This window comes from Gobio gobio, assembly GCF_949357685.1.
Source record: "Gobio gobio genome assembly, chromosome: 10".
Classification (NCBI taxonomy): domain Eukaryota; kingdom Metazoa; phylum Chordata; class Actinopteri; order Cypriniformes; family Gobionidae; genus Gobio; species Gobio gobio.
This window is the reverse complement of record NC_137116.1, coordinates 40,416,432-40,440,911: the sequence shown is the minus strand read 5'-3', so window position 1 is coordinate 40,440,911 and position 24,480 is coordinate 40,416,432. Positions and strand designations below refer to the sequence as shown.

The following is a 24,480-nucleotide window of genomic DNA, read 5'->3' as shown; positions in this document are numbered from 1 at the left end:
GGGAAAATGCTCAGAAATGCAGTGTTAAAACAAATAAGATTTCACAGTGAATGACAGAATGAACATGGTATATATTGGCTGAGGTAATGAGGTAAATGAGCACAGGCGCAAACAATGAGCGCTGATGAATCTGGGCAAAGGATTATGGGAGATGTAGTCATTGATGGAGTGACAGTCCGGGGTGGAGTGCCCTCAGGTGGTAATCAGGGGCACTCTCACTGGTAATCGTGACAGTTTTCTTCTTCATATTCTTCTTCTCCCGCTCTGTGGCAGCCCATAGAACTGTGTGGTAAAAAGTAGTGAAATTTGGCACAGTCTGAACATTAACCACAGGAATTTTGAAATCTCTAACTCAATCCTCTTTGGGTCTCCATCTGTCCTTTTCGCACTTATGTTTATGCTAATATCTTTTGAAAAACTTATTTCTTGCCTCAAGACAATTCGATTGCACCCTATGATGTCATTTTCATTCACGAAAATCTTTCTGACTTTTTGATTTTCCTGGAAAAAATTTAGAACTTGTCCTAGACTGTCCAATTTTAACTAAAACTGGCTCAAATCGTCTTCAGACCATGCTGGCAAAAAGTTCTTAGAAGCTTTTTAATAAACCCAACCGTTCTCGAATAACGCATGAACACATTAGATGAAGAGCACACTAAATTGAATGCAATGGGTATAGGCCTATTTTGGCAACGTTGTAGCGTATTGAGACCAGAGCCGTTGAAAAGGTTTTTCTATGGCTCTGATTGAGACGAATCTTGGTACATGCCATCACGTCAAGTTGGACACATGCAGTGTCCAACTTAGTGGACCAAGGTGTCTGGCCACCAAGTGCTGTTGCGGTGCAGATGGGGTCTGGAACGCATTGGGGGTTTTCTGTTTTAGTTGAGGATGGTGTTGTTTACATGGCGCCAAATTAAATAACTAAACAGTTTGCCCAGAAATCATAAAACTGGTCTCTTTTTAATTAATATTGGCCATTTTGGGCGACTGTATGTGTCAAACTGTTTTCAAAAAGTGCCACCTTCTGGTCAAAATTTATAAATGAATTTCAGCAAAATAGCTTTTTATCAATCTTGCCTATTTTAATGAAAAAACTCGAAAGATTTCTTCAAACCGAGAACAATGATACCAATTATGCAATATTCGGTCGAACTTGCTGTCTGCCATTTTGAATTTCTTTTAAAACCTACTTTTTCGAACTCATCCAAGATGGTTGATCCAACTTTAACCAAAATCGGCTCAGATCATCTTTAGACCATGTCGGCAAATAGTTATTAAAAGCTTTGATTGACAAAACCATTCTCGAATAATGCATCGACAAATTTAAAGGCATGGTGCCAAATTGATTCTGAGGCTGTATATAGCTCTGCAACGATTTGACATATTGACACCAAACTTTGTATGCGTCATTGTGTCCTCACACTGACAACACAACATCAATTTGGTAACAGTGCCACCTATTTGGTCAAATCATATTATAAGTGATTGTATTTGTGATTTTTCAGCCATTTTGACTAAAATAATCTAAAACGTCTTTAATTACTCATTGTTGCAGTTGCTCCGAAGCCTGCAGCCATTCTTGCATTCTTGAGTCACTTGAGGTCTTTACACAGAGCTCATCCTGGTATGTCACTTGGAACCCTGTCTGTGTTACATTATAGTCACTCAAATGTTTCATAACTTCTTACCTTTTTTGCATATCTTGCTTATCTAAACATAAAGGATGGACAAGATAAGGCTGACATCATTGACTCGTCTTAAAGGCATAGTTCACCCAAAAATGAAAATTAGCCCATAATTTACTCACCCTCAAGTCATCCTAGTTGTAAATGACATTCTTCTTTCAGACGAATAAAATCGGAGTTATTTTACAAAAGTCCAGGCTAATCCAAGCATTAGAATTTGATTTATAGTTGCTCTGTTTTTGAAGTCCATAAAAAGTGCATCTGTCCGTCAAATAACATGCTCCACGCGGCTCCGGGGTGTTAATAAAGGCCTTCTGAAGCGAATCGATGCGTTTGTGTAAGAAAAATATCCATATTTAAAAATTTTATCAAGTTAACTTTCGGCTGACCGCCTTCTGTGGAAAAGTGTTGAATGTTGAAAGTGAAACTCAAGATGCGTACGTGACGTCATGATGAGCGTACCTGGTCACGTTAGTCTTTTGATCAGCAGGGGAACTTTCAACAATTTTTCCATATATTGAACAGGGAAGGCGGTCGGCCGAAAGTTTACTTTATAAAGTTTTAAATATGGATATTTTTCTTACACAAATGCATCGATTCGCTTCAGAAGGCCTTTATTAACACCCCAGAGCCGCATGGAGCACGTTATTTGACGGACAGATGCACTTGTTATGGACTTCAAAAACAGAGCAACTATAAATCCAATTCTAATGCTTGGATTAGCCTGGACTTTTGTAATACAACTCCGATTTGATTTGTCTGAAAGAAGAATGTCATATACACCTAGGATGACTTGAGGGTGAGTAAATTATGGGCTAATTTTCATTTTTGGGTGAACTATCCCTTTAAGCTACTCTTAAATGGGCATATCAGTGTGCAGATAGTTTGCAAAAACTTTTTCTGCTAACATTTGTGCTCCTCTTTATAGCAGTATGAGCATTTTAGTGGAAGATCTTGGTCATCGTTCATGTTTCAACCTCCAGCCTTTTCTATACCACACATAGAGGTTTTAAATGCTGTTGTGCTTTGCACGTTCATCCCTGTAGTGCCTCCCTTGCCTTTAGTGTGGTATGAGAGAGGAGGGATTCTTTAAAGGAGCACTTTTGCTGCCTCCCCCTCAGCCACCATTTTGCTACTATTTAGAGTTGTTTTCTCCAAATCCACCCAATCATTTACTTCCCTAGATTCCCTGGGACTTCATCCATGAGGTAGGAACATTTTGATTTCTATAAGACCCTTGTGCTTTTACAACAGGTTAGTTAGAGTCATAATATTGTGTATAGGTACGTGAGTCTTTGTGGATTGATATTTAGTGAAAGTTGAGTTTTTTCCCCATGATCGTAAAATCCAAAGAATTAACAGTTTTGCTTTTGTCCACTAGGTGGAACTAGCAAGTCTTTTTCCCAAGCAAACGTTCACACTCACAATAAAAGAATAGCTGTATCTCAAGATTTAAATGATATACTTTTTCCCCTGCTTGCTTTCCTAGATAGTGATTATCTACAATTTAATGTAAAACTATTTAATGTAACTATTGAAACGTGTAAAATTTGCTTCATTATATATTTTGGTAACTCTTTACGATAATGTGTTAATGCATTAGGTCTTGTGGGCTATTATTACTGAATTGTATTGCATTTTTTAATATAGGTTAATGTTAATTTCATTAATATGCATTTTTAATTCATGTTTATAATAAATGTGTAAATATGTACACGGAAAAAAAAGTATAATCAAAGTACTATATCAATAACATCAATATTTATATATATTTTTTAATTGCTTAAAATGTTTTGATGAGTCAGGGTAATGTAAAAACATGTTGTCATGACTTACAGATTATGTCATTTTAAAGGGCACTGAAAAAAAATGGTTTTAAACAGCAATTGCAAGTACATTTTCCAAAGAATTCAACACATTGAATTAAACGTGATATTTTGAAGTAGTAAGAATAAAATTGTATTTTCTTGTGAAATGTACCCCAATAATCATTTTTTTTATACTTCAAAAAATAATTTTACAGTGTAATTAAGACTGCTGTAAAAGTATTGTTCATTTTTAGTTCACGCTATGCATTAACTAATGCTACCAAATATATCATTTACATTGGTGGATGATTTTTTTTTTTTTTTTACATTTCTCCCCCAAACAAAGGGCTTCATCACATGAACAAATAAAAGCAATTGGCTTCCAGAGACTCACAAAAACCTCATCAGTGCAATCTTTGTGTCATTCTCTGATGTCTTCATCAAAGCCCATGAGCAGGATTCAGGGATGCTATTGTTCCCTCTGATTAAACAGCCTCAGATGATCAGAAACGCCTCTCAAACCCTCGACAGAATCATTTACACTTCAACAGTAGGGCTCGAGCAGTAATGATAAACACATTATCTTGGTGCTTGTTTAAATGGGCCAGGTCTCTGATCAGTCATGTCCAATACTAGTTTCTGCAGTGACCTCTATTTTGGCTTCCGAGGGAGTCTCTCTTTCTCTATCTCTTTCTCAAAACATCCTCCAGCATTTTCGCATGCACTGCAGTCCTTCTAACGCGTCACAGAGCTGAAGAACGGGGGTGTAGAGAGATACTGTCGAGCCCACTCTGTCACAAAGACAGCAGTGATGCTGTTGAGCTCCCCCTGCCCCTGAAGTCCAGGTGGTACAGTCCAGCCATGTGTCAGAGATATTTAAATGAAAGGGGGATGACAGTGGCCAGCCCAGACAGCTGGCAGGAACCAGGAAGAGGAGGGAGGGGAGAGTGGATGCTTCGGCTCCATCAGCTGTGTTTTCTGTATGTATGTGGGACAGATTCAATCACAAGACAATATGTGTGAGCAAGTGAATGAATGAATGAATGAATGAATGAATGAATGAGAGACTTGTTTTGCTGGAGATGTGTGTTGGTTTAGAAAGTGTAGCTTTGTGTTATTCTTTTTATTCTGTCTGTCTATCTTTCTTTCTTGTCTCTCTGACCTGTTTTGGGAGAATAACAGCTATAGTTTGCTCATATCCTTTCATCTAGGACACTTATTTGCGTCTGTGTCTTTTCATTCTGTTTCTCTCCATCTTTAAGACCTCAGCTTGTGTTTCTTTCTGCTCATGTTTTTCCTTTGGGAGTCATGCACTTGTGTGTGTGTGTGTGTGTGTGGCTTGTATTGATTGTCCTCAGTATTGTTCTGTTTTGAAGGTGTTGTGGTCACCGCTGTGTTTCACAGATGACAGATTAAGTGGACCATTGAAAGAGTAATAGAGAAGGATGCTGTTTAGATGAGGTTTGTGTATGAGATTGTGTGTGTTCAAAGGAAAAGTGGTTATGAGGCTTCCAAACCCTACTGGGAAATCCAGTTTAAGCTTGTAAATGGGTTTTGATTTCTACAATGCTGGTTTATAACGGTCTAAACTGGGAGATTGTCTTAAACCAGCAACAAACCAGCTACCAAGTGGTTTCAAGCTTGGTTTTGCTCAACCAGCTAGTTTTAAAACACAACAGTTTTCCAAAAGGGAACACAGTTTATTCATCTAAAGTTATCACCGCATGAAAGCTGTGGTTCTGTGGTAACTTTAAATGCGTTTTATAGTTTTATGTACTAAATGGTGCTTGCGGCTCTACTCTGACAATCTACTTCATGTATCTTGTCATGCCAGGTGTTAAGTGAGTGAACGAAGAGATGCAACATCGGGTTGCCATGGCAACAATAACTGGCCCTGATTTGAGTTTGCGAGTTTAACTGTAATTCTCAGCGTGGCTCAGTTTTGCTCAGGATTTCATATGTCACAGTCAGCATTAGCATCAGCTGCTAATATCATTTCAGATCACACATCAGACATTGGTATGGAAGACTTCTTTCAGCTTTTGCGTATAAAGAACATTAATGGCAGAAAGTGATCTAAAATAAGCTCCTGTATTCTGAGAGATTTCAGTCAGAACTTCTGTGATTAATATACCCCACTGTTCAAAAGTATGAGGTCCATAAGATTGTAAAAAAATTGTTTTGAAAGAAGTTTGTTATGCTCACCAAGACTGCATTTGTTTGATACAGTAAAAACATTAATGTTGTGAAGTATTACAATTTAATTTCTAAATATGTTTTCAAATGTAATTCATTCGTGTGATGGTAAAGCCGAATTTTCGGTATCATTACTCCAGTCTTCAGTGTCACATGATCCTTCAGAAATATTTCTTATTATCAATGTTGAACATAGTTGTAGTGCTTAATATTTTTGTGGAAACTTTTTATTCATAAGTTCATAAGTACATAATTGATTTGAAATAGAAATTGTTGTATACTTTTGATCAGTTTACATACATCTTTGCTGAAGTATTATATAACTTTTATCTTACTGACCCCAAACTTTTAAACGCTTGTGTACGTAGATACATTTCATAGAAAGCAGAATACATTTCAGTCACACTTTGGATTAGGGTCCAATTCTCACTATTAACTACGACTTTTGCCTCAATAAACTCCTAATTACTGCTTATTAATAGTTAGTAGAATATGGTCATGCAGAATAAGTGCTTTATAAGTAGTAATAAACAGCCAATATCCTAGTAATATGCATGGTAATAAGCAACTAGTTGATAGTGAGAATTGGACCCTAAACTAAAGTGTTAAAATGTAACTGCTAATCAAATATGAAATACACACAAACAGATAAATACACCAAATTATACCAATATAAATGAGTCATTTTAAATTTACTTGCAGAGCAGGACGGACCTGATCTTTGACCTCATCTCATGTGTCAGAGGTATTGGTCATGCGTTGGTCCAGTGCGGTTCTTATCTCTCACTACACTGATTATTCACTTCTCCCATTCATAAATATGTGACATTTATAGACCCTCATTCTAGAATGTTTACCATCAGAATCAATAACTCCATTTTTGTAGTTGTGCAACACTGAGGTTGAAGCTCAGCAGAAGAGGTTAGCCACTCAAAACGGTTGCGAGTGTTTTTCTGCTTTGCCATTTACTGCATGTGGTGACCCTGTGTATGAAGGGGATGGTGATTATGTAACAAGCATGAAACTCCCAAAATACACCCATGAGAAGATTATATACGAGCCAGAGGATATATCAGTCTCCCTTCTGGCTTAGCGCGGTTCTATACAGACACGCACATCAAAAATCCTGACAAAATCTCTTGCGATATTCTTCCTTACGGCATGCTTTATGTAAGCTTGCAGTTAATAAATGTGTAGGCTGTGTGTGTGAAAAAAAAAGAAAATGTGATTGTAAGTATGATTGCATGAGGTAGTGCGTGCATCTCCTGCTGTGTCTATTTGTGTTGGGTGCTAATGAACTGTCATTGTCATAATTACTCCACCCATCTAATAACATCTACTGTATTTAGGCAGCCAAATAATATCTACTAAAACTGAGAATTATATTGATTTATGTCACTGCACATTTAATGCTTCTTTTGATTTTTTTTTAAACATGGACTTGATATGTAAAGACATTTTCTGAAGTATTTTTCTTCTTGTCTTGTAAAAAAAAAACAATAAAAAATGATCAATTTACCCTGCTGTTCACAAATTTGGGGTCAGATTACAGTGAAAATATAGTGAAAACAGTCATATTGTGAAAACTTATTGCAATTCAAAATAACAGTTTTGAGTTGAATATATTTTAAAATTTGATTTATTCCTGTGATGGCAAAGCTGAATTTTCAGCATTATTACGTCTTCAGTGTCACATGATCCTTCAGAAATCATTCTAATATGCTGCTTTGATGCTTAAGTAACATGTTTTTATTCTGAAAACATTTATTATTGAACTTTATTATTGAAAATCTTTGTGCTGCTCACTGTCACTTTTGATACATAAAGAAAATAGTATTGACCCTAAATTTTTGAACAGAAGTAATTTTGTATATTAAGATTTTGAATAATCTTGTAAAAGTTTTATTTAAATATTAAGTTTAATAATTTTTATATATATAATAATAATTTCTAAAAAAAAAACTATCAAAAATAATCTTTAAAAATATATTGCTATTCTGACAACATGCCCTAGTATCTTCTTAATAAGATCGTTATCACATTTACATTATTTAGCTAAATGTATTTAATATTTTTTTGTGTAGTGTCTCTACAGTAGTAATTCAGTTCAGGAGTGGAACTGTAAAACCAGGAGATCAAAATAATAGGGATTAACAAGCACATACTGTGCATATATACAGATTAAGAATTAAACAGCAGTGGTTTTAAACTACAAGAGTAAATGGTTATGCTGCTATGATGAAATTATGAGCTTTCACAGACAGAAAAACCCTCATGTTAAAGGTAGCTTTCCATAGTAATAGATTCGTCTCAGGGTTAAAATGGGAAGTTTCAGCTCTTGTTGGTAAAAATGTGATGAATACACCAATGTGTCAATACACCAATGCTGAATTCATCACATGATCTCAGGATGAATTCATGCTCAGGAGACAGCTGTTATCTGTATTGTAACTACTGCGGATCTACTGTAGCCCACAGGCTAGTTTGCACTGAACTGTATACTATAACTGCATTGGTATTGCAAACTATTTTTGAGATTTGCTACATTTTCAAATCTGCAGGAAGTTTATGAATTCTGTTGATATATGTACCGGGGAACAGGTTTTTACTTAGTCCGTTAGTCCGTTTCCTGTGTGACTTAACAGTGGGACGAGATGTCCGGGTCTCTGCAGTGCAAGGGCTAGACATGGCTGCTTAAATATTCATCAGGCTTATGAATATTTGATCAAGCGTCAGAGTTTAGGAAGATTGATATCACTCATGGGATGGAACTATGGAACTCGAGCAGAACGGTCGAGCTACACTCACTGTAAAGTGAAAGTGTTTGAAAGCATTTGTTTGTGAGGCAAAATATTTACCCGTGATGGTAACACTTTATAATAACTACACGCTATGAAGCATTAGTTCAGCATTAATAAATTGTTAATTCATCATTTATAAAGCATTACTAGACATTACAAAGCAGTTCATAAATACAGCTATAAATGCTTTATTCTTGATTTATAAGCATATCTATAATGTGTTTAATAATTGTATTTTCATACTTTATAAATGATCAATTTAGCATTTCTAAATTAAGTATTACAGTATTTACAAACCAGTTATTTAGGAGTTTTTCAGTGGTTCATCAGATCATTTAGAAAGTGTAAGTAAAGGATTAATAAACTATTTAAATATACATTTATACATCTTATTATTTAGACATATAGTAATAGTTGCTCAGTGTGTTAATAAATGCTGTAATTAATGAGTAATTCAGGTAGTTATAAAACATTTAGTAGTTGTCAGTTAATTCTTTTTTTGAGCTCATCTAAAATGAAGACTATTTATGCCTTGTAAAGCTTTTACAAAGGCTCAGTTCTCTTCTGAACATAAAAAGGAAACAAACACAACACAGAGGAATATAGCACATATAAATATGCATTTCGAAATGCAAAAATGGAGACTGTACATATAGTAACTTAATATAAAATTAAAATTAAACCCCTTCAATGTCATATCAAATAATATTCCTGTAGACCGCCAGAAAACATAACTGCAGTCAAATGAAACTAAGCCTCTGTAATCTGATATAAAAATAAATGTATGTAAAGTGTAAACATTGCTGAATAAAAATGTACCAGTGGATCACACTGGATTACAGGAGTGCCAAAATACAACAAATACAATTTAGATAAAACAATAATAATTTAATAATAAAATATTTTGCAGTGTCAAAACAGTACTAACTTTAATACATTAGAGAACAGCCGTGCAGAAGAGAACTGAGCCTTTGTAAAAGCTTTACGAGGCATAAATCCTCTTCACTTTAGATGAGCTCACAAAAATAGTTAACTGACAACTACTAAATGTTTTATAACTACCTGAATTAATCATGAATTACAGTGGATTTTTTTTTAAATTATTGAAGTATTTATTAACACACTGAGCAACTTTTACTATATGTCTAAATAATAAGATGTATAAATGTGCATTGAAATAGTTTATTAATCCTTTACTTACACTTTATAAATGATCTGATGAACCATTGACAACTCCTACAAAACTGGTTTGTAAATACTGTAATACTTAATTTAGAAATAATAAATTGATAATTTATAAAGTATGAAAATACAATTATTAAACACATAAATATGCTTATAAATCAATAATAAAGCATTTATAATTGTATTTATAAACTGCTTAGTGATGTCTATTAATGCTTTATAAATGATGAATTAACTATTTACTAATGCTTAACTAATGCTTCATAGCGTGTAGTTATTATAAAGTGTTACCAAATTTGTGTGGGCACTAGATGCATTTGGTGTATACTTGCCCACAAGTTAAGTGGGCATACTAAGATGGATGCCTGCACACACTCACATACAAACTTATGTCCTCCCACCTGAATGCTCCATTGTTTTGTGAGATAAACAGTTGTAGATCTGGACAACAGAAAAACAAGGCTAAATATTATGGATCACAATGTTTTGCCATTATTCCTATAATTATCTCCAATAATCGCATCTGCAAAATCAAAATGTTTTAAATATGAAAGTCCAATCAAGCCATATCTGTTGAAATATAAAAATCTCTATCTCATTATCTTCCTAGTAGATCTCCGTGTTGGCCGACACCTCCTCACATCCCAGTATTCTTTGCCTGGCAACCCTGTAGCCAAGCACGGCCACATTGATCTGCGCACATCCATGGATGGCAAATACAAAGAGATTGCCGAGGTAAACAAAGCAGAAATCCCAACAATCATGCTGCTTGAATGCATTTTTTTGTGTTTGTTTCTGCCGTTATGTAAATGTGTGCTTAATGTGTGCGTTTAGGAGCTGTTCTCCCGCAGCCTGGCTGAGAGCGAGATGCGGAGCGCTCCATATGAGTTCCCAGAGGAGAGCCCCATTGAGCAGCTGGAGGAGAGGCGGCACAGACTGGAGCGGCAAATCAGCCAGGATATCAAGTACTACATCCATCCCATCATTAATAGTATCGGTAGTTCTCATGAAACACAATATTTCTGACCTTTCTTAAAGTAAAAATGAAAAGAAATCCTTGACATTGACCTTACCTGTGTTTTTAACTTAAAATAACACAATTTACTTAACCCCGAAATTCTCTGATCCTAAAGCCAGACGAAAAAAAGCTAGTCAAATTTGGGGTCAGGAAGATTTTGTTTTAAGAAATTTATATTCATACTTTCATTTAACAATGAGAGACGCATTAATTGCATTAAAGTGACAGTATATATATAATAAAATAAAAGATTTATATTTCAAATAATTTAACTTTTTATTCTTCAAAGAATCCTGATAAAATGCATCACAGTTTCCACAAACATGTATAAGCAGCAACTGTTTTCAACATCTGATTATAATATGAAATGTTTCTTGAGCAGCAAATCAGCATATTAGAATGATTTCTGAATGGTCATGTGACTCTGAAGACTGGAGCAATGTTGCTGAAAATTCAGCTTTGAAATTTCAACATCACATGAATAAATTACATTTTAAAATCTATTATTAAATATTAAATTCTTAAATTTAAAATAATATTAGTACAACCCCAAATCAGAAAAAGTTGGGACGGTATGGAAAACGCAAATAAAAAAAAAAGAAGTGATTTCTAAATTTACTTTGACTTGTATTTCATTGCAGACAATATGAACACAAAATATTTCATGTTTTGTCTGGTCAACTTCATGTCATTTGTAAATATGCATCCTTTCCTGTCATTCAGACCTGCAACACATTTCAAAAAAAGTTGGGACAGTAAAGCTTTGTAATGTTGCCATTCCTTTTCACAACACTTAAAAGACGTTTAGGGACTGAAGACACCAAGGTTTGAAGTGTTTCAGGTGTAATTTTGTCCCATTCTTCCTGCAAACAAGTCTTAAGGTGGGCAACAGTACGGGGTCTTCGTTGTCGCATTTTGCGCTTCAAAATGTGCCACACATTCTCTATTGGAGGCAGGTCGGGACTGCAGGCAGGCCAGTCAAGTACCCGTACCCTCTTCCTCCGCAGCCAGGACTTTGTAATGTGTGCAGAATGTGGTTTTGCATTGTCTTGTTGAAATATGCATGGACGTCCCTGGAAAAGATGTCTTCTTGAAGGCAGCATATTATGCTCCAAAATCTCTATGTACTTTTCAGCATTAATGGTGCCTTCACAGAAGTGCAAGTTACCTTTGCCAAGGACACTGACACAACCCCATACCATGACAGACCCTGGCTTTTGGACTTGTTGCTGGTAACAGTCTGGATGATCCTTTTCTTCTTTGGTCCGGAGCACACGGCGTCCATTCCTCCCAAAAAATACCTGAAATACTGATTCATCTGACCACAGTACACGTTTCCACTGTGTGATGGTCCATCCCAGATGCCTCCGAGCCCAAAGAAGTCGACGGCGCTTCTGGACACTGTTAACATAGGTCTTCCTTTTGGCACAGTACAGTTTTAACTGGCATTCGTGGATGTAACTACGTATTGTGGTACTTGACAAAGGTTTGCCAAAGTAGTCCTGAGCCCATGTGGTGATATCGCTTATAGATGAATGACGATTCTTGATGCAGTGCCGCCTGAGGGATCGGAGATCACGGTTGTTCAGCTTAGGCTTGCGCCCTTGTCCTTTACGCACTGAAATTCCTCCAGATTCCTTGAATCTTTTAATTATGTTATACACTGTTGAATGTGAAATATCCAAATCTTTTCCTATCTTTCCTTGAGGAACATTGTTTTTAAACATTTCAATAATTTTCTCACGTATTTGTTGGCAAACTGGCGATCCTCTGCCCATCTTTGCTCCTAAAGGATTAGACCTTTCTTGGATGCTGCTTTTGTACCAAATCATAATTGCAATCACCTGTTGACATCACCTGTTTCAAATCACATCATTATTTAACCATTTTACCTCATTACTAGCCCTGAATTGCTCCTGTCCCAACTTTTTTTTAAATGTGTTGCAGGTCTGAATGACAGGAAAGGATGCATATTTACAAATGACATGAAGTTGACCAGACAAAACTTGAAATATTTTGTGTTCATATTGTCTGCAATGAAATACAAGTCAAAGTAAATTTAAAAATAACTTCTTTTTTTTTTGTGTGTGTTTTCCATACTGTCCCAAATTTTTCTGATTTGGGGTTGTATATTACGGTAGAAAACAGTTATTTTAAATTGTAATAATATTATTATTTTACTTCAAAATGCACTGACCCCAAACATTTGGACATTGGTAGCCTGCAGGGAACACAAGCATCCCATGCTTTAGTCCAGCAACCCAAACACACTGTGCTCGTGTCAAACTATACAAGTGATTTCAGCTATGAACATGAAATTAACTCATCACTTCACATGCCAATATTAGTCCAACATTCACTGCTCTGTATGCACATGTGACCTTTGATCCACAGTCAGTTAATTAAAAGTCTTTTCTCTTGAGGTTTGAGCCTGATATCCTACTGCGAGCCAAACAGGACTTCATGAAAACAGACAGTGCAACAGATCTGGAGTGAGTGCCGTTTAAGATGTTATGTGATGATTTATAAGAGACCCAGTGTTTGTTAACTAATACCAGCATCTCCTCTCTTTCTTAGGTATATGAAAGAACAGAGCCAGGAGCCCAAAGAAGACTATCCCGAGAGAGAGCTCGTCCCTGAGAGAGAGTATCAGAGAGTCGCGATCTCTGGAGAGGAGAAATGTGGGGTAGTAACAGCTCCTGTTTTTCATTTTTATGTTTTGTTTGTTTTGCAAAAATAAGATGTTGTTGACAGAACTGAAGTGGACACTGTAGACATTATATAAACTCCTGAGGGAGAACCAATTTTCTCACACACACACACATACACACACACACACACACACACGATTACACAAACCCCAGAGGGAAACATGAGCTGACAGCAACTGCTGAGGGGTTTTCACACTAATCGAGAAAAATTAGTTAAAACAGGGAAATACACACTATTAATAACAATAAAAAGAAAACATTTAGAACATATTTTTATATTTTGTCACCAAAATACTGTTTTATTTCGTAGATCTAAGTACAATTGAATGGTACATGGTTTCTATCACGTTTGTACAACTGTCTCCTAGAAAAGTTTAGAAAAATATACTGTAGATGTAGGTCAATTTAAGCAATCATACATCATTTATTAGTGATTCATACCAACAGCATGATTACAAGCATGATATTGCTTTTAAATGAGTTCAATAATTAATAACTAAATAACTAAATAAAGTAAATATTTAATAACTTACATTTCAGATATTGAAAGTAATTATTTAAATTAATTGAATATATATAGTTGTGGTCAGAATCATTGGCACCCCTAGTAAATCTGATCAAAGATGGCTGTAAAAATAAATCTGCATTGTTTATCTTTTTGATCTTTCATTCAAAAAATTCGCAAAAATCAAACCTTTAATTGAAGTAAAATATTGGAAAGTCGGGGGAAAATCACATTATGAAATGTGATTGGCCACATTTATTGGCACCCCTAGAATTTTTTATGAGTAAAATATCTCTGAAGTATATTCCCATTAACATGTACATTTTTTAGCACACCAGGGTGACTAGGAACATGAAATTGTCTAGCTATGTCGTCTTGTTTCACAAATTCCCTTAATCATCCATCACAGTGAGTAAAACCAAAGAATATAGTTCTGATGTGCAGCAAAAGATTGTTGAGCTTCACAAAATAGAAAGTGACTGTAAGAAAATAGCTAAAACATTGAAAATCCCCATTTTCACCATCAGGGCAATAATTAAGAAGTGGAAGAAGACATGTGTGTATATTGTCCTAATGCAGTTTGAGTGACCAAAGACTCTCCAAGGATCACTTGAGTCTTGGGGTCAGAAGGACAAAAAAAAAAAAATCAAACAACCCCTACATCACCACATGTTGTTTGGGAGGGATTCAAGAAAAAATCTTTTTGCTCTTCCAGAATCAAACTCCAGCATATTCAGTTGTCAGACACGACTGGAAATTCAAAAAGGAACTGGTTCTGTGGTCAGATGAAACTATAAAAAGAGCTGTTTGGCAGCAAACCCACCAGACTGCTTTGGTGCAAACAGAGATAAAAAGTACCCCATGCCCATGGTTAAATATACCGCTGGATCTTCAATGTTATGGGCCTATTTTTTTGCTGGAGGTCCTGGACATCTTGTTCAGATACATGGTATCATGGATTCTAGCAAATACCAACAGATAAAAAATCAAAACCTGACAGCCTTTGCTTGAAATCTTATAATGGGCAATGGTTGGATCTTCCATCAAGACAATGATCCAAAACAAACATCAAAATCAACACACAAATGTTAGACTGGGTAACCGCAGCCCGATCTGCCGGCGATTTGATTTCACCCTGAAGCTCAGGCTGGAAACCTGTAAATTTTTCTATCCTGCTTCCGTTACAAATCTGCGGTGACCAATCACAAACTAGCTTATCCACCTGGCGCGCTATTGGCGGGTTTAACACGATGATAATTGTTTTCAGAGTCATTTGAATTATGCCCGTAGATTTTTTTAATAAAAGATAAAAAGGATAAACGATGCAGATTTATTTTTTACAACCATTTTTGATCATATTACCAGGGGTGCCAATATTTCTGACCACAACTGTGTAACTTGTATATATTAAAATATATATATATAATATATATATATAGAATTAAGTCAAAGCGTATCACTGAGCATCTAAAGCATTGTTGAGTTTCTGAGGAATGAGGTTGTTTTGTTTCTGAATGAATCATTATTTTTTTAACAAATTGATTGAATGAATGATTCAGTGATTCACTCAAACTTTTTTCCTTTTTCAATGAATCAGTTTTTTTGAAAAAATCAAATTAATGAATCATTGACATGCTCGTACTTGTTTCCTTTCTGAATGAATTAGTGTTGTTGAACGAATTGAGTCGTGGATACTGGCTTAAAAATGTAACCTGCAGAATGGGTCACTGAAAAATCCATACCTTTAATGGATGAATGGATGGATGGATGGATGGATGGATGGATGGATAGAGGATAGATGATTTCGAAGCAGACTATGTTTAAGTGAGTCTTCTTTTTCTTCTCCCATACCACCACCCCCTTTCCCCAGGTTCCATTCACTGATCTGCTGGATGCTGCTAAATGTGTGGTGAAAGCTCTGTTCATAAGAGAGAAGTATATCTCTCTGTCCATGCAGAGCTTCTGCAGGACCACAGTACGTTACTTGCAGGAAGAGCTGGGTGATCGACCCCTGGACCTCAACATCTTTGAGGAGATGCCTGAGTCTGCAAGTGTATCTGCAAGTGGGTTGAACCAGAGCTTTCTGAAGGAAATATTCAGAGGTTTGATGATTTATGTTCAGGAGGAATCAGGATTTTCTGGCCAAAATGGTTTAATGGTTTAAATATTTAGTTTAAACTCAATAAAGAGACTGGATTGATCTGCATTTGGGAGAGTAGAATAATGTACAGAAATGTTTTCATGTTTTCATGGAATCGTCTTCAGTTACTACAGAAATAACTGAAAGCAGGTGCTCTGCTTGCAAATGCGTCATGTTTATGAACCACACATGATCAGTTAAACCACAGCACAAATGTTTTTCTACTCATTAAAGTAGTAGTTCACACAAAGGTTTTTTGTTTTTGTTTGTTTTTAACGCCACAATGACAAAAAGCACAATACAAGTTATTCATATATGACTTGGGTGTTGTATTGCAAGTGTTCTGAAGCCATACAAAAGTAAGGAACAGTGAAATTATATTTGTAAGCAAAATCTTGACATCCGCCCTAGCTTACCTTAATGTGTTCATGAGGAAAATGGCAAAAATGTTATTTTTGATTGAGATATTTTGAATGAATTTCTTGATGCAGTTCACAAAATCGTTCCGAATAATTTTTTCCCATGAATCGGTTCTTGAGCTCACTGATTGAACCGGTCGCCACAGTGAATTTCTCAATGAGGTAAAGATTTATCAGTGAATAAATAGTAAATCTCAGCCTGTTCCTCTAACAAAGCTATCTTATCAATTTAGAAAACATGATGCTTTTTGACATCTGTCTTTACATCAAATTATATTCATTATATCGAAAGAAGTGGCCAGTATATTCTTCAAAATTCATGTTTGTGTTCCATGGTTTATAAAGGCATGAGGGTGAGTAAATGATGACAGAATTTAGATTTTTTTGGACAAAATACTTTAAACTCTCTACTTCACTAGTTCCAGTAGATATGTTTCTTATTTCAGTAACACGAGTTTAAGAGTTCTGTAGGATCGGTATGCAGTTACAAAATGATTGCATCTCCTTATCTTACCTCATGTGTTCTCCACAGATGCAACAGTCCATCCACCTGTGTCAGAAACCCACCCTTATGAGGAGTCTGACCCTGCCAACATGCCCCCTGGGTTGGGCTACACTTGCAAGATGGTGGATGGTGTTGTTCATGTATACACACATAAGTAAGACCAGTTGCAAGTCCCTAGAATTGAGAAGGACTAATTGTTTTATTACACCCCCCCCCCCCCCTGTTCTTTTTAAAATGTTTTATTTTTTTCGTAATGTCCATCAGTTCCTCAGAGCTGGACCTGCCGTACCCAGACCTGCAGGAATACATAGCGGATATGAACATGATGATGGCCCTCATCATTAACGGGCCAGTGTAAGTTGTACTTGTTGTGATGCAGCAGATCCAGGAGAAGATGATCAAATTACTGATTAAAACAGCTTATTCTGTACATGTGAGCTGATCCCTGAGCGAGATGCTTTGCTTGATTGAAATCATTATGCACTGACCTCAGTTTGAACCTGAACCAGTAATTAATTTTTAATGTGAATAATGCTACAAAGATGAAGAAGTGGCAAAGACTGGTTAAATAGGTTCCCCAAATGAGCCAGAACTGTTCTGATCTGCTTTAGGTTTAGCATATGGATTTTTAATTGTATATTTTTTCCAACAGGAAATCTTTCTGCTATCGCCGACTACAGTACCTCAGCTCCAAGTTCCAGATGCACGTTCTCCTAAACGAGATGAAAGAGTTGGCGGCACAGAAGAAGGTCCCTCACCGTGATTTCTACAACATCAGGAAGGTCCGCTGTCCATTGGCATGAACACCACAATTTAGCTCAAAATAATTTATTTAGTAGTTGTCACAGGAAAAAACCTGATTATTTGACCTAGTAATGTAATTCCGAATATTGAAATTTCATTTCTTCAGGTGGACACACACATACATGCCTCATCCTGTATGAATCAGAAGCACCTGCTGCGCTTCATTAAAAGAGCCATAAAGAAATATCCAGGTGAAATCGTCCATGTAGAACAAGGCCGTGGACAGACCCTAACAGAGGTGTTTGAGAGCATGAACCTGACGGCCTTTGACCTCAGCGTAGACACTCTGGATATGCACGCGGTAAGAAGTGTAGTTTAACACATGCCATAAGTGGTTGGAAAAATACTTCTGATAAAAGAGATCAAGTCGGCACACCACGACTCCAAAAATAAGACAGCTATTGACAGATTTTTATAAAGGTAACATTTCAAGCACACAGGCTCTTAATCAGATCGCCTGCATGATCAAAATGTTGTTATTTTTGGTCACTTACCAACTTGCCAGTGATGTGTGTGTGCTTTTGTTTTTGTGCTTGGAAAAATACTTTTACCATCACTAGCAATTATGCATAGTAATACTAATTAATAATAATATCAACAACATGAATGCACTACTGTTAACTATTTTTTGGGTTGAATTTTTTTCACCAAGGCTGCATTTATTGATCAAAACTACAGTAAAAAAAATGTTATATTGTGAAATATTATTTCAATTTAAAATAGCTGTTTTCTATTGTAATATATAATTAAGATGTAATTCATTCCTGTGATGGCAAAACTAAATTTTCAGTGTCACATGATACTTCAGAAATTATTTTAATTTGCTGATGGTGCTTAAGAAACTTTTCTTATTATCAATATTGAAAACAGTTGTGCTGCCTAATTTTTTTTTTTTTCAGGATTCGTTGTGGAATAGGAAATTCAAAAGAGATTTCTTTAAAAAAAAAACTTTTGAAGGGTAGTGTTTGATATGTTATATCTTATTTATATAACAATTATTCATTAGAAATGTATAAAGTGACTATTAACAAAAATATAAACATAAAATGACAGAAAGCTGAAATAAAATATAGGACCATGAAAGAAAAGAAAAGTGTATATGCCAAGGCAAATATCAAGTGGGTCTTCCAAACTTTGTGGGTTTGTGTGGGATCTAGGTCACTCTCACTAAAAATATGTTGCACAGAGTACAAGCTGAGTGGATTTACACTTAGGTGAGAACTGAATAAGCGAATGAATGAACTGTTGTTCTCTACTGAATGCAATCTGTGGCACTAAATGAATGAAGTTACACACAGTTTAATGGGTCCCTAAACCATGCAAATAAAAAATCTTCTCTAAATTGTGTGGGAATAAGTAGGCTACACTTGGTAAAATGTTTATTTATTTTTTTAAATATAAAAAACACCTTTCTATGTGTACTCTGCTAGACTAACTGGGACTAGTCACTGCTTCTATTGTTCTCCTCATTTCGACAAAAGCATCTGCTAAATGATTAAATGTAAATATATATATAAAAAGAAATTTGCTATTTTAAATATTACAAATATTCTCTTTCCCACAGGACCGCAACACATTCCACCGCTTTGATAAATTCAATTCCAAATACAACCCCATTGGAGAGTCCATCCTCCGAGAAATCTTTATTAAGACTGACAACCATATTGAGGGGAAATACTTTGGACACATGATCAAGGTATAAGCTGTTCCTTATATTCTTTGAAATGATCAAAACAAGCATGTTGATGAATTTGGTTTCATATGGTTAAGTGCGCCCCCTGCTGATAGTTGTATGTTGGTGTGTTTCAGGAGGTGATGGCAGACCTGGAGGAGAGCAAATATCAGAATGTGGAGCTGCGTCTCTCTATCTACGGTCGCTCAAGAGACGAATGGGATAAACTGGCTCAGTGGGCCGTCAAACACCAGGTTTATTCTGATAATGTGCGCTGGCTGGTGCAGGTGCCACGGCTATTGTGAGTACTGAGCGTTAGGTAATATCAATGTAAAGTGGACATTTATTATCTAATGTCTACAGTAGGCCTAATTATTTTATAAAATTCTAAATATATATATATATATATATTGTTTAAATGTATCGGTGAGATTTAAAAATGTTTAAGAAATTTCTTAAGCTCATCAAGGCTGCATTTTTTTTTAAATACAGCAAAAAACAGTAATATTGTGAAATATTACAATTGGGCATAACTGTTTTATATTTTAATATATTTTAAAATATAATTTATTCCAATGATGGTAAAGCTGAATTTCCAGAAATGATTCTAATATGCTAATTCGGTGCTCAATGATTTTTTAAAATTATTATTTTGACTGTTAAAAACCATGATACATTCTTTCAGAATTTTTGGATGAATAAATATGTCAAAAGAACAGCGTTTATTTAAAATCGAAATCCTTTATAACAATGGAAAATTCTTTAATGCCACTTTAGATCACTTTGAGATGTGTCCTTGCTAAAAAAAAATGATCAAGTGATTAATAATAAAGATTTACTGATCCCAAACTTTTGAACAGTAGTGTGTATATTATTACTAAATTGAAAAGCACCTAAAAGCACATTTTTCCCCAAATGAATACCAATATTTTCACTGTATATGAAATATAAATTAAAACCATCACTAAGATACACAGATAACAGGTGGTGTCTTTCCTCTGCAGTGATGTGTACCACACCAAGAAGCAGCTTTCTAACTTCCAGGAGATGCTAGAGAACATTTTTATGCCTCTGTTTGAAGCCACTGTCAATCCCAGCAGCCACCCACAGTTGCATCTCTTCCTGCAACATGTAAGTGACATTTTTGTCATGTAATAAAGCTAGTTTAATGTAAAATTATTTGTGACTTTGCTACTGTGACTTAAATAGTGCACACATCCTCTGTGTATATAAATATTGAAGGTACGATTAACTGCCCAGTTTACTCACTAACTTTTCTATAGAAAATAAAGATCTGGCCTAGTAATCCAAAGTTTCAAACCCTTGGCTCATACATTTATTATTATCCCTATAATAAAACTACTGTATTTTAAGATGCTTTAGATAAGAAAGCATCTGCCATTAAAGTTTTAATTTTAACTGTGGATAAATCACAAGTGACTCAAAGGTCCCACTTTACTCACCAATATAAAACCATCACCATTTACCCTATGCAGCTTCAAATGAATACAACCATCACAGTTTTATTGCATTGTGAGACTGAATGTTCTTCAGGTTGTCGGGTTTGATAGTGTGGATGATGAGTCCAAACCTGAGCATCACATCTTTAACCTGGACAGTCCAAAACCTGTGAACTGGACAGAGGAAGACAATCCTCCATACTCATATTATCTGTACTACATGTATGCAAATATGACTGTACTCAACCACCTGCGCAGGTATCTGATACACACAAGTACACCTTTTTCTTTCAACAGTACATTTAATTTTAATGGTAAAAAGTTACTTTAGAGATTTATGGGATAGGTTACTTAATATAAAAGATGATTTAGCTCCACAACAGTTTAAATGTCACTCATCTCTACAGGCAAAGGAACTTGAATTCGTTCGTGTTACGTCCACACTGTGGAGAGGCAGGGCCTATTCACCACCTCGTGTCTGGATTTATGCTGTCAGAGAATATTTCCCATGGCCTACTTCTGAGAAAAGTAAAGACACTCTAGATACTTCTACAGTTGTCCTTGGAAATCTGTTCTGCTCGGATATAAATAATGTGTTAAAATCACATCGTAACATAACATAAATTATGTTCAAACATTGACATTCTCTCTTCAACTTAGTGAACTTGCATCTTAAAGCCCCTTTCAAACAGTCAAGAGTTTATCAGTCCACTCAGTGTTTGTGTATTTCCCCTCAGGCTCCTGTACTGCAGTATCTGTATTACCTGGCTCAGATCGGCATCGCCATGTCCCCGCTCAGCAACAACAGCCTCTTCCTCAGTTACCATCGCAATCCACTGCCTGAGTACCTGTCCAGAGGCCTCGTGGTGTCTTTGTCCACTGATGACCCTCTGCAGTTCCACTTCACAAAGGTTGGAAGCCAAACCATTCCAACAAATATGCCCCCCCGTGTGAGGTCTGTAATATGTTTGACCTATTGTTTGTGGTTTTTCAGGAGCCGCTGATGGAGGAGTACAGCATCGCTGCTCAGGTGTGGAAGCTGAGCTCATGTGACATGTGTGAGCTGGCCCGAAACAGTGTGCTCATGAGCGGATTTTCTCACCAGGTGCTCGCATCTCTACTTACACCTCTTTCAGCACCAACAGAAGTCATTTTCAGCAACACTTAGGTGCTAGTAGACAGTAAAGGTGATGATACATGGGGCAACTTTTTGAGCAATGTTGCTGGGTAATGCTCAAAAAGTTGCCCTGTGTATCATCACCTTAAGGTTAATGTGTTAATATTAGTTAATGCACTAGGCACCATGACTTAAAAAAAAGAAATGTACTGACCCCAAACTTTTGTGTATGTAGAAATTATTTAGATTGATATACAAATTTAGAGCATATTTAGTTGTTAAGTTAATACTTTTAGGCCTGACGGTGCTTAGATTATGCTAAGATTAGGCCTTAGTTCAATAAAGAAATTTAAGTAGCTTTTATAAACATACCTTAGAATAAAACATTACTGGTTATTACATTATATTTTAAGATATGTCAGTGCAAGTGTCGTTCAGTTAAAACAGCTCAAACATGAATTTTAGTCTGGGACTAGTGTTAAACCTTATCTGTAAAACTGGGGATATGATTTCCAGCTTTTAAAAGGGAGGATAAATACTTTTTGTTCTGTGCATCCAAAAACAACAGTATTGTGACACAAGTGTCTCTGTGTACAGTAGCTAGATACCAACATGGGCAAGATTGCATAACATGCCCTCGTTCTCTAAAACCCTGACCAAAACTACAGTATGTAAAGGAAAAAATTACCCAGATTGCATTACATTTTATACAGCTTCTGTTGCATTGAGGATATTTGTGTGTCGCCCACAGTAGTCTCTGTGTGGTAAATTATTGGCTGCCAAACACAGTTTTGGTACTGTGTTTGGTCGCCACTTGACCAAACACAGGCTCTTGTGCATCTTGTAGCCAAACCACTGAAACAGACAAGTCAAATGCAAGGAATCAGAGAGGAAAGCATCTGACTAATGCATCCAAATGTCCTGTGTCAAGGTGAAAAGCTACTGGCTGGGGCCGCATTATCTGAAAGAGGGGCAGGAGGGCAACGACATCAGACGCACCAACGTTCCAGACATCCGTGTGGCGTACCGCTTTGAGACGCTGTGCGAGGAGCTGAATTTGATCACGCAGGCTGTGCGCTCAGAGGTTGAAGAGCAGGGCTCCCTGTGCATGGCTGCAGGACCGGCCAGACGTTAGAGGCGTCATACGCTTTCAATTATTCAACAAGTGCAGAGTGCGAGTGAAAGGTAAATCAGGGAATTGTGGGACAGTCACACTGAGTTTGATTCCACAGGTGTTCAACTAAATACCATTTTTAATTTGTTTTTATTTAGGTATTTGCTAGAAATGTACTGTAGTTCTTTTAGTTGTAAAGTCCTGATCGCAACAAAAGGAAATTCCAACGTTGTATTTGACAAAAGCACATAAACATCTTGCAGAATCCCAACTGGAAACACACTTACAGTGTCTATGAAGGCTCCAGCGTCAGGAAACCCCATAAATCTCCCCCTCTGTCACTGTGGACCTTACACTGTCCATAACCTGCAGTCCAGCATGAAGATCAGTGAAACGGTTTACACTGTCCATCATAGATAATAAGCTGTCATTTGGTGTTGCTTGTACACTTGTTCTGAACACTAACAGCCATAAGCATTGGTTCTTTGGCTATTCTGTGTGAGCTCCAATACCTACGCACATCTCTGTCATGGGCCGTCATAATGGTGTCATTTTTAAATGGAGTTTTTTCCTCCTTTCTGTACTTGATTTTAACAGGTTCTGTTCTTCTAATGTGTCTATTATTGTGATATTATTTATTTTCCAGTGGTTGTATCCTTTGAGTTATTTGGCCATTTTTATTTGTGTCTGTAATTGAATAATTATTAGTGCTATTTATTGTAAATCAGACATGATATCAAAGTGAAGTTTATTTTTTCTGCCTTTTCTCTATCTCAAAATTAAAATATCATAATTCTGTGAGTCTTGTGTTTTTAATATTGCATGTGTTTTTAATGCTATTTGTGAATGTGCAACTTTGGATTCATTAGCTGCTATAGGTAAATACCTAGAATAATAAGTAAATGGTAAAACTATGGGACTAACCAGTGTGTTATAGACATGGCAAATTAATTTGAACAAATAAAATTTTGCAACATTAAGCAGCATAACAGACTGCTTTGGTACAGCCAAAAGAGTCTGAATAATGAAACTGTCATGAGTGGAAACCGTGTGGCCTGGAAAACCCAGACAGCTTGCCATCTCTTTTTATCAAGTTGACCTGGCTTAAGTGTCAAAGACACAGGCTTTCTTTGTGTTCTGTCCTTTTGACCAGCCTTTTTCCGGTAGCCTTGTCACTCTAGTTTTACAACTTGGGGCTATAAATTAAGTTTTAGAGTATCCGTTTTACAATTGCTTTGAGGTTTTTGCGTCATGTTAAACATTGTGCAATTTTTTTTTTGTACCAGATTAATTTTTATAAAATAATAGGGGTGTAACAATGTATTGTGTCACAATAT

General features: G+C 36.1%; 1 protein-coding gene across 13 annotated transcripts in view; it reads left to right on the top strand.

Moving 5' to 3' along the window:
* Positions 1-23,943, top strand: part of ampd2b (adenosine monophosphate deaminase 2b) — a 28,244-nt gene extending 4,301 nt beyond the window's left edge. The window contains exons 1-19 of one of the 13 annotated variants that reach the window (XR_013817394.1): positions 2,820-2,896; positions 10,292-10,413; positions 10,513-10,643; positions 13,120-13,188; positions 13,274-13,382; positions 15,783-15,975; positions 17,004-17,130; positions 17,241-17,330; positions 17,629-17,758; positions 17,887-18,081; positions 19,345-19,476; positions 19,590-19,753; positions 20,457-20,583; positions 21,007-21,170; positions 21,320-21,440; positions 21,650-21,823; positions 21,907-22,017; positions 22,961-23,214; positions 23,407-23,943. Coding sequence is in view for 6 of the 13 variants with exons in the window: in XM_079828136.1 (XP_079684262.1) it covers positions 10,289-10,413; positions 10,513-10,643; positions 13,120-13,188; positions 13,274-13,382; positions 15,783-15,975; positions 17,004-17,130; positions 17,241-17,330; positions 17,629-17,758; positions 17,887-18,081; positions 19,345-19,476; positions 19,590-19,753; positions 20,457-20,583; positions 21,007-21,170; positions 21,320-21,440; positions 21,650-21,823; positions 21,907-22,017; positions 22,961-23,164 (2,366 nt within the window). In the remaining 7 variants the exon portion in view is untranslated. Of the gene's footprint in view, positions 1-2,819; positions 2,897-4,405; positions 4,481-10,288; positions 10,414-10,512; positions 10,644-13,119; positions 13,189-13,273; positions 13,383-15,782; positions 15,976-17,003; positions 17,131-17,240; positions 17,331-17,628; positions 17,759-17,886; positions 18,082-19,344; positions 19,477-19,589; positions 19,754-20,456; positions 20,584-21,006; positions 21,171-21,319; positions 21,441-21,649; positions 21,824-21,906; positions 22,018-22,960 lie in introns of those variants that run through there. The other 12 variants (XR_013817395.1, XR_013817396.1, XR_013817397.1 and 9 more) reach the window with 12 other exon arrangements.
* The last annotated feature ends 537 nt before the right edge of the window (positions 23,944-24,480 follow it).